This window comes from Crocuta crocuta, unplaced genomic scaffold, assembly GCF_008692635.1.
Source record: "Crocuta crocuta isolate KB4526 unplaced genomic scaffold, BGI_CrCroc_1.0 scaffold8, whole genome shotgun sequence".
Classification (NCBI taxonomy): Eukaryota; Metazoa; Chordata; class Mammalia; order Carnivora; family Hyaenidae; genus Crocuta; species Crocuta crocuta.
Genome location: NW_027532162.1, coordinates 1,394,274 through 1,403,757, shown reverse-complemented (window position 1 = coordinate 1,403,757; position 9,484 = coordinate 1,394,274). Strand labels below are relative to the sequence as shown.

At 60.7% G+C, this 9,484-nt stretch overlaps 1 protein-coding gene across 1 annotated transcript in view; it reads left to right on the top strand.

Moving 5' to 3' along the window:
* The first annotated feature begins 4,323 nt into the window (after nucleotides 1-4,323).
* EXOC3L4 (exocyst complex component 3 like 4) overlaps nucleotides 4,324-9,484 on the top strand; it is a 12,353-nt gene continuing 7,192 nt past the window's right edge. The window contains exons 1-3 of the mRNA XM_077776540.1: nucleotides 4,324-4,409; nucleotides 8,135-8,544; nucleotides 9,446-9,482. Of these exons, the coding sequence (XP_077632666.1) occupies nucleotides 8,151-8,544; nucleotides 9,446-9,482 (431 nt within the window). The 5' untranslated portion in view covers nucleotides 4,324-4,409; nucleotides 8,135-8,150. The remainder of the gene's footprint in view (nucleotides 4,410-8,134; nucleotides 8,545-9,445; nucleotides 9,483-9,484) is intronic.

Sequence of the window (9,484 nt, the reverse complement as noted above, 5' to 3'; positions counted from 1 at the left end):
GGTACCCCCCCCCCCCCCCCCATTCTGGTTCCCTGCCCTTGGCTAGCCTGACCCAGGCCTGAGGAAGCCCGGGGCCTGGCAGGAGGCAGGCCTGGATAAATGTTAGCTCAACCAAGTACGCAGGCCCAGGCAGGGTCGGACAAGACCCCGGTGAGCCTTGAGGGGCAGGAGGGAGACACAGTCCCCTCTGTTCTTTCTGGAGGCCTTGCTAACCTCAAGGATGAATAAGGCACCTTCTCCAGCGTGCCTTCCTTCTAAAAATAACCACCCCCGACACGCAGGACAGGTGGGAGACGGAGGTGTGGAAGTTTGCCTGGCAGCCTGCTTTCATTGTAACCCTGTGGCCCCATGGGCCACGCGCACAGTCCCGATGCCCGCACGTTCCCCCTGGTCTCTGGCTTAGGAGAGGTGCTGGACTGTCCTTCACGTCCTTCTTGTTCTCCTCCAGCGCTTCGTGGTTCCTCAAGGAGGTGGGAAGGGGCAGCCATTTCCCAGGAAGCCCCACCAGGACTTGCTGACACATGTGATATGGGGCCCAGGACTTGAGCAGACGGGTGATTTCCATGTTCCTGGTGCAGAATGTGGGGTGGGCAACAGTGCCGTCTAGGAGATTTCATCCTAGCCCTTCCCAGGCACGGCGTCTCCCCCATTTATTTATTTATTTTTTTAATGTTTTATTTATTTCTGAGAGAGAGAGAGAGAATCTGAAACAGGCCCCAGGCTCTGAGCCAGCACAGAGCCCAACGCGGGGCCCGAACCCACAGACCGTGAGACCATGACCTGAGCCAAAGTCAGATGCTTAACCAACTGAGCCACCCAGGCGCCCCACGTCACCCCCATTTAAACACGACTCTCCTGGGGCACCTGAGTGGCTTAGTCGGTTAAGCGTCTGACTTTCGCTTAGGTCATGATCTTGAGGTTCGTGGGTTCGAGCCCCACGTCGGGCTCTGTGCTGACTGCCGGCTCAGAGCCTGGAGCCTGTTTCAGAGTCTGTGACTCCCTCTCTCTCTCTGACCCTCCCCTGCTCACGCTGTCTCTCTCTCTCTCTCCTAGAAATAAATAAAAATATTTAAAAAATAAATAAATAAACACGACTCTCCCAAGGTCCCACAGCTGACAAACAGCTGAGCTGGGACAGGATCCGGGTCCACCTGAGACCCAGGCCCGAATGCCACCTGGAGGCCACCAGCTAACAGGGCAGGTCTTGAGTGTAGGTGACCCATAAATGGAGGTCCCGGGACCCCATCGTGCCCAGTGAGCTGGGGGAGTATCTGCTCGCCCCACGGAGCGCGCGCCCCCACCCTACAGGACACAGTCCCCTGATGTCGGCCCCCAGCCTGCTCTCCCAAGAGCTCTTGTCGCCAGCAACAGCAGGGGGCGGGGCCAGAAGTGGAGCCCCGCCCGCCGGGGCCCCGCCCGCCGGCACTCACGGGTGAACGACTGACTTGGGGAAAGGGCTTTGGGAATCATCCTGCGGCTCCCTCTGCCATGGGTTGGGGTCACTGCCTAGTGCCCTTCGGAGATGGGCCACCTAAACTTTGCAATATTCGCCCTGTCCCCTGCCCAGGCCCAAAGCCGGTGAGGGGCAGCGGGTGGAGCCCAGGCTTCCCGCTCTCCCATTGATCTGGGCCTTGGCCCAGCCGGCAGTGGTGTGGGTGAAGTTCACCCCCTCTGGCTTCTCCATTCGCGCTGTGACAGCCTGGCGTTCCCGGAACCCCTAGGACAGGCAAGCCTCTGGCGATGAGAGTCCTTCTTTCTCCCTGCCCTTCCCGACCTGAGAGCCAAGTCCTCTGCAGAAACAGACCCATTTGATGCCAACACCACCTCCATTTTATGGAGGAGTAAACTGAGGCTCAGAGTCAGAGGTGCCTTTCCTACGTGCAGCCCCACGTGGGGGAGCTGAACTTGTACTCTAAGTGGGATCCCCAGCTGTGCCTTCCCTTCCCAGCTGCCCCCTCTGCTCTGCCTTTTGCTGACCCCAGCCTGACCAGCCCTCTGTCCAGGGCCCCTGAGAAGGCTGGGACTTTTCCAAAGGGATTTTACTGAGAAAGTTGGGGGGATACAACGTGGACATGGGATAAAAGAAACATCACAATCTCCTGCTGAAAAGTGGACACAGACTAGAGGGGGCGGAGCTGGGAGCTGGGGAGAGGTCTGGCCCCTGCCAGCTTTTCAGGGACCTCACTCTTGAAAGGAAGTGACCCATAATTGGAGGCCCCAGGAGCCTGACATGCCCTGTGAACTGGAGACCAAGAAGATCAGACAGAGGAGCCCCCGTGTCTGTCCTCCAGGGCCTGGCCCTAAGGAAAGACCCAGTCCTCAGAGGCAGAAACCTCGGCTACACCCTAACCCCCGTCCCGCTAGCTGTGCAGCCCTGAGCAGGGTCCTGTGCCTCTCTGAGCCTTGTTCCCATGCAATGAGGTGGAGAATATTTACTCCACAGAGGCTCCAGGACTCCCACTGAAGGGCCCCGGGAAGTCACCTTGGGGTGTCCCCTCTGTCCCCTGAATCGTGCCGGCCCCTCCCATCTCTCAGTTTCTGACTGCCGGAGACACAGGGCACAGGAGGCCTGAGAGCAGACCAGCCCGAGCCAGGGGGAAAGGCCCAGCCAGCCAGCTGGGTGTGAGCTGGGGCCCTATGACCAACCCTGCTTCACAGGGGGCACCCAGGGCTCAAAGGGCTAATGATTCAGCTGTAAGCCAGAGGGCTTTCTGGAGGAGGTACTGGCATCTCTGGGTACAACTTGGCCTGTCTACAGAGGGCTATGGGGTGCTGCCATCTCTCAGGTGCCTTCCAATCTGTTATGGGCTGGATTTTGTCCTCAAACAATTCTTATGTTGAAGTCATAACTCCCAGTACCTCAGAAGGTGGCTATATTTGGAGACAGGGCCTTTAAAGAGTGATTAAGGGAACGCTCAGTCAGTTAAGCTTTGTATTTAGGCTCAGGTCATGATCTCGTGATTTGTGAGTTCGAGCCCCACATTGGACTCTGTACTGACAGCTCAGAGCCTGGAGCCTGTTTCAGATTCTGTCTCCATCTCTGTCTGCCCCTCCTCCTCCCCCACTCATGCTCTGCCTCTGTCTCTCTCAAAAATAAATAAACATTTAAGACTATTTTAAAGAGGGGTGCCTAGGTGGCTTAGTCAGTTAGGCATCTGACTCTGGCTCAGCCCATGATCTTGTGGTCTGTGGGTTCAAGCCCTGCTTGTAGGTCTCTGTGCTGACAGCTTGGAGCCTGGAGCCTGCTTCGGATTCTCTCCTCCTCTTTCCCTGTCCCTCCCGCACTCGCTCTCTCTCTCTCTCTCAAAATTAAATAAACATTTACAAATTTTTTAAAAAGATGGTTACGTTAAATGAGGCCATTAGTGTGAAGCCTAATCCTGTATGACTGGTGTCCTTAGGAGAACAGGAGACACACGCGGATGCGCATGGAGGGACGGCATGTGGGACAGCCGTGTGAGGCTGCCGGAGAGACCCTGTGGACACACCAGGAGGCCTGCGGAGGAAGCAGCCCTGCTGACATCTGGGTCTCGGTTTCCAGCCTCCAGATCCTTGAGAAAGTCAATGTGTGTTGTTTAAGCCCCAGCCAGCGGCACCGCGTCGTGGCGGCGCTCGGCCAACAGCACACAGGCTTGTCCCCGCGTCCTCAGCATGCTGCCCAGAGCACCTGCCCTGCTCGGCCTTGGGCCGCGGTGGCTCCAGCCCGGCCGGGACAGGCCGGGATCTGTCCTCCCTGGATTTTCCCTAAGGTTTTTCCTAGGATGCCAGCAGTGGTATTCCCCGGTGAAGATGTGTAGCCGCCTCTTCTGGGAAGTCTCAGTGACCCTCTCCACTAGACGCCTCCAACCTGATGGACTGTGGAGGAGGAGGCCCTGGGGCCTCCATTCAGCAGGCCCGGGGCCCATCTACACCTTTGCCGACCCCTGACCAGAACACCCACCATCCCTCCTCACCTGAGTGTAACCCTTCTTTCCTCTAGCCCCATCCACTCCAGCTCCTGAAGCCTTAAGGAATGGCTGTGGCTTAGCACATTCCCTCTGCCGTCACTGTGACAGGACACTGCTGTCACTGTGACATCCTCTCCCTGTGCATCCCCTCCCTGCGCCCCCCAGCCCGTGTTTCTGCCTGCCTGGCTCTCAGGATGAGCCTTGCACGCGGGCCTGGTGCCAGCATCTCTGTCCTGGAGGGAGGGGTTCTTTTGGGCTTTTGGGCTTTGGTGCCTCGGGCTGGATGTACCCCTGTTCCCCCNGAGCCCAGGGCGGTGCGACCTGGCTGGGAAGTCCCAGCTGCTGCTGCGGGTCCTTCGCTCCGGCTGCTCTGGAGGCCAGGCCACCGAGGCCCAGCTTGGAGGGCCCGGCGTCCCCAGCAGCCCTGATCTGCCTGGGGCCTGGCATCCACTCGCTCAGCAGGTACGTTGGGTACAGGTGGAGTCGGCGGGCACCGGGGTGCTGTGGATGGTGGGCGGGGATTCAAGGTGCTGAGAGTTCTGGCCCTGCTTGTGGCTTTCTGAGCCAAGAGCCTTAGCTCAGAGCCCAGGCCAGACGCCAGCGCAAATCGCAGTGTACACGCACACCCATGCGGAACGCAGACCCATGCGGACACCAGGACATGCTCGTGGGCACAGACACACATCTGTGGACTCAATGGAGAGAGCGCTTGCATGCAGACTGGGAAACACACTCGGGTCGACACGCAAAGCCCATACACACCCCAGAGCGGCAGCACACCCCCAGGCTACACTTTCACATTAGATTGCTTACCTGTGTTCCCTGGGTACCTGCCCTGGCCACGGGCTCCTGGTCAAGGGGCAGACTCCCCAGACTATGCACCTGTCCCTCGGTCAGGACAGAAGCTACACCCAGGGCTGGGGCCAAGCCCAGAGCAGGAGGTGCTGACCTGGTCAGGAGAGGCTGCTTGGTATCGAAGCTCGAAGGCGGCTCAAGAAGGTGGGGGTGAGGTCCCTGCTGACAGAAGGAACAGCCTGTACAAGGTGTGGAGGAGAGAGAGGCGGGAGGTTAGGGTGGGTGAGCGAGGGGGGAAGGAGCTGAGGGTCGTGGGTTAGGAAGGGCCTCAAGTGCCCAGTTGAGGAGGAGTGTGCTTTTCCTCAGGGTGAAGGCACCTCAGGAGGCCTTTGCTTTGTCACTATTAAGAGGAACCTTTTTAGCACTTTTTCCCGACAGGCTTTTCCTAATACATAGGAAAGCTCTTGTAAGCAGATAGCCTACCGCCTACGAATAACGAATAACGACAGATTTAATGACAGATTTACCGGCCTTCCCAATATCCAAACCTCATTTATTCTCTTGCCTTGTTGCTTAACTAATCCTTCCTGGCAAATGTGGAATGGAATGGGCCAACAGACACCAGGCCCGAGCCCCAGGCCAGCAGCCAGCGCCTCTGAACATTCAGGACAATGGGCCGGAGGGCCAGAGAGAGAAAGAGCCAGAGAGAGTCCTGCTGGGTACGGGGTGGCAGGTACGGGGCGGGCCAAGGTAGAGTCAGCAGGGCATCCAGTCTGCCAGATACCGGTGTGGCGAGGGCGGACCTGGTCCTGACGGCCACACCTCCTTCAGGCTGGCTCTGGGCTGACGGGGAGGCTCAGGGGGACCGGGGCCCCCAGGCCAGTAAGGAAGTGTAGCGTGGCCCAAGGACACCTTGGAGGGGGGGGCACCCTTGCTCCTGGGCCCTGAAACCCAGGTCAGACTTGGAGAGCAAAGATGGGGAGGCTGGGAGCAGATGCAGCCTGAGAGGAAGCTGGGCGGCTGGACATTCGGGGGACAGAGAGGTGCCCAGGAGGCTGGGTGGGTGCAGGTCAGGGAGGCAAGGCTGGAGAAAGTTCTGTCCGGGATAGGGGGGCTTCCGGTGCGGGGCTGTGGGGAGCCACGGAAGGGCTTAAAGCAAGCGAGTGAGCTGGTTGGCTTGTGCTGTGGGAAGGTCAACCATGGCTTGGGAAACGGAGCAGGACCGGAGGTGGCTGCCAGATGGGCCTGAGGCCTCGGTGGGCCTTCATGGCGGGACTAGTTCTGGATGCGGGTGGCTGAGCAGGCTGGGGGCACCCATCTGCTTCTGTGCCTCACATAAGACCCAACTGCCAGCTGCTTCTCCTTCCCCCAGAATCTGCCTCTAGACCCCCGTCCTGGCATCTGAGATCTGTCCCTACAGCGGGCCCCTCCACTGGGGGAAATGGGTCCTCGGGCAGCAGCCCCGGCTCACGGCACTGGGAAATGTGGGAGCCCAGCCTCTGCTCCCCTTTCTACACAAGCCTGGGTTGGCTGTGGCTCCCCAGCCCAGAGCTGTGTGACTAGAGGCAAGGCCCCGCCCCTTTCTGAGCCTGTCTTCGCTTCCAGGAAATGAAATGACATCTTACAGCTTTGTTATTACGGGCATCTGTGTGCTCCAGGCTGTGGGCCTGGCACACAGTAGGTGCTTACTAAGTGTAAGCTCCACCCACCCAAGGCAGGGCCCACTTGTCCTTTCCCCACGTCCCCTGGTGATAGAGCTTGAAGCACATCTGGGCACAGCACAGGCCCAGATGATTCTCTTCATCATCACCCAGACCCTGCTGGACGCTGAGGGCCACCAGGGAGAGGGGAGTTGGGGGAGGGGGGTGCAAAGAGCTCTTGTGACCATGTTCCATGCGTGTGTGGGTTAGTCTGAGTCAGGGCAGTGTCCCTGAGTCCTGGTGCCAGGAGAGGACAAAGCCCTGTGGCCTGGGAGGGGCAGATAAGGCCTCATCAGTCACCTAGGCCTGCCCCTCTCTGTGAGGCCCGTCCAGCTGTCAGATGGCATCTGGGAAGAGGAAAGTGGGCCTCGGCTGCCCCCTTCCATGTCTGACCCCTGGACAGACATCACTGGAGGGCGTAGGGGGGTGGATGAGGGTCTGGGCTCTGCCTATCCCAATGTCATCCCACCCAAGGCAAAATGGGGGCCTGGGGAGAGGTGTCCCACCCAATGTCAGCCAAGGGTCAGGTGCTGACCTTTGTCCCAGGGATGGGGCAGCCTGGAGAGGGCTGGGGGTTCTGGCCTCTGGTTGGCCGGTGACTTCAGTAGGTCCAGCCCTCCTTTCGGCTGCTTTCTCCAAGGCTAAAGTGAGATCTTGCTGGTCTAGTACAGCCCCCATCCCCAAACACAACACCCTCTTGATGGGGTGGGCGGGAGGTCCCAGCAGCCTAAGAAATCTTTCTCCTCTCTCCCACCCCAGCTTAACCTAAAGCCAGAAAATCAAACGCCACTGGGCTGTGTTGAAAGGAGTGTGGGTGCAGCCCGGGTGGGACCTGGAGCCCCGGGTGGGGCCTGGCCGCCCCAGCTTTGCACCTCCATGGCCTAGGGCCTCCCACACCACCCCTTATAGGGGAGCGGCCGGATCACAGCAGGATGGGTGGTGGGGAGATGCAATGAGTGCAGAACAGCCTGGGAACCCCCAGGCCCTGGTTAAATATAGACCTGTGGCCCCTCCCACCACGTCCGCCCACAGGGCTGCAAGGCCCGGATAAGCGGATAAGTTGGGGCAGCCTCAGGGGCAGCCAGAGGTGGCCAGAGACCCCGAAGCCTGGCCCTGCCTCCCTCCAGGTCTAAACACGGAGAAGTTCTCCGAGCTCCCCTTTGAGCAGAAGCAGCTGGGCCTGATGGGCTGAATGGGGGTGAGCTGAGGGCTTTGGGGGAAGGCGGAGTGAGTGCTAGGGGGTGGGGAGAGTGGACATTTTAGGTCTCAGGACCTAAGGTCCAGGAAATCCTGGATGTGGTTGCTGGGCCCAGCCCTGGGGACTGTGGGCTGCGGGTTCGGCTGTGCCCCCAGAATCTGCCTGTTCAACTCCCCTCTCCAAGTCTGAGGGTGGGAGGCTCTGGCCTGGCAGGACCAGTGAGGGTGGGCACCGGGGGGATACCCGTTGGAAGGCAGTATCAGGGAGTTTTCCAGAAGGAAGTATCTGCCTACATCTCAGTGCCAGCTGCAGTCTGGCACGAACGGAGCTCTGGCCATGAGACAGCCTGGGGGTCATCTCCTGGGAGACGCTTCTCTGACCCAGCCAAGCCACTGGGCTCCTCCAGGCCTCCCAGGCCCTCACGAGGTTCCCGTGCCCATTCCCCAGGGCCGTGTCCCCCACGCCGGCCTCCTGAGACCCCTTTTCATCCCCAGCCTTCTTGCTGCCAAAATGTCGTTGCCGGAGACGGTGACCTCCTGGCCGGAACTGCACAGCCCGGAGGAGTCGGAGAAGGCGCAGACCCTAGTGCGGGGTGCTCAGCGGGCAAGCAAGGGGGACGCGCCCAGCACCCACCACGAGGACACTCGGCCCGGCCTGGGCACCCTTCGGCGGGCCTTCTCCCGGGCAAGCTGGCGGGCGTTGGGCCAGGCCCCCGGGGAGGACCCGAGCCTGCTGCAACGCAGCTCCCGGTTCCTGCTGCGGCCTTTCCGGCGCTCCCTGGATGGCGGTCCCGCTGCTGCGCCACGGGGGGGCCACAGCCCAGAGGGGCCCTCAGACATCACGGACGGTGGCAGTGGGCTGTCAACCACCAGGGTGGGGCCTGAGGAACCAGAACAAGAGGAAGGTGAGAGCTTCACAAAGAATACTGAGCATGGGAGGAAACAGGGCAGAGAGGGGGCCGCAGAGCCCAGGCTTCCCGGCAGTTCCCCCAAACACCCCTGCGCAGAATTGCATTTTACATTCTCCCAGCCTTTCAAGCAGGGGAGCATCCCCTGGGCAGCTCAGAAAGGCCAGAGTGAGCAAAGTGAGGCTCAGAGAGGTTAAGTGGTCTGCCTCACATCCCACAGCCAGGAAGCGGAGAAATGGGAGTTGAACCCACATTTGTAGGACCCCAGAACCCTCACCTCCCCACAGCCTTCCACAGGCAGGCCCCTGGCCAGACTACAGTGATGGACAAGGCGGGGCCCTCTCAGAGCACAGGGTCTCGGAGGGTGTGTGGCAGCCGCGTGCCTGGAGGGGAGGTCAGGGGGGCTGCGGGCCCAGGACACATTGGCCCCGGGCCCCGAAGGGGCGGCTGCAGGTGTTGGGGGAGGGCTGCTGGGGGTGGGCCCAGAGCGGGGGCAGCAAGAAGCGCAGGGACCGGGCGCGCACAGCCGGAGCTCCGACCCCAACAGCCCTGCAGTCAAGGTTGCGACTGAGGCCACCAGGCCCAGCTCAGCAGAGCCGGGGGTGGAGGTGGGAGCCTGGGAGAAGGTAGGGGCTGAAAGCCGGGAAGGCAGGGCCTGATCCCACCTGCTGTTTTCAGCCAGGTTTCGGGGGGCTTGGGGATACCCCTCTCCACGAGTGATTCCGAGGACGATCCCGGCAGGTGGGGGCCGTTGCTCCGGGAGCAGACTTCAGTGGAGCTCTGTGGCCGGGCGGCCCGGCTCCGATGGGCGAGAACAGGGCCCCCCGGGTCTTAGTTTGGGGCCAAGGGTCCGACGAAGCCCCCCCACCGCCCCTCTCCCTGCCTGCCCTTGCACAAGGCAAATCTGTGGCGGATCTCATCACGGAGCGGCGACTGC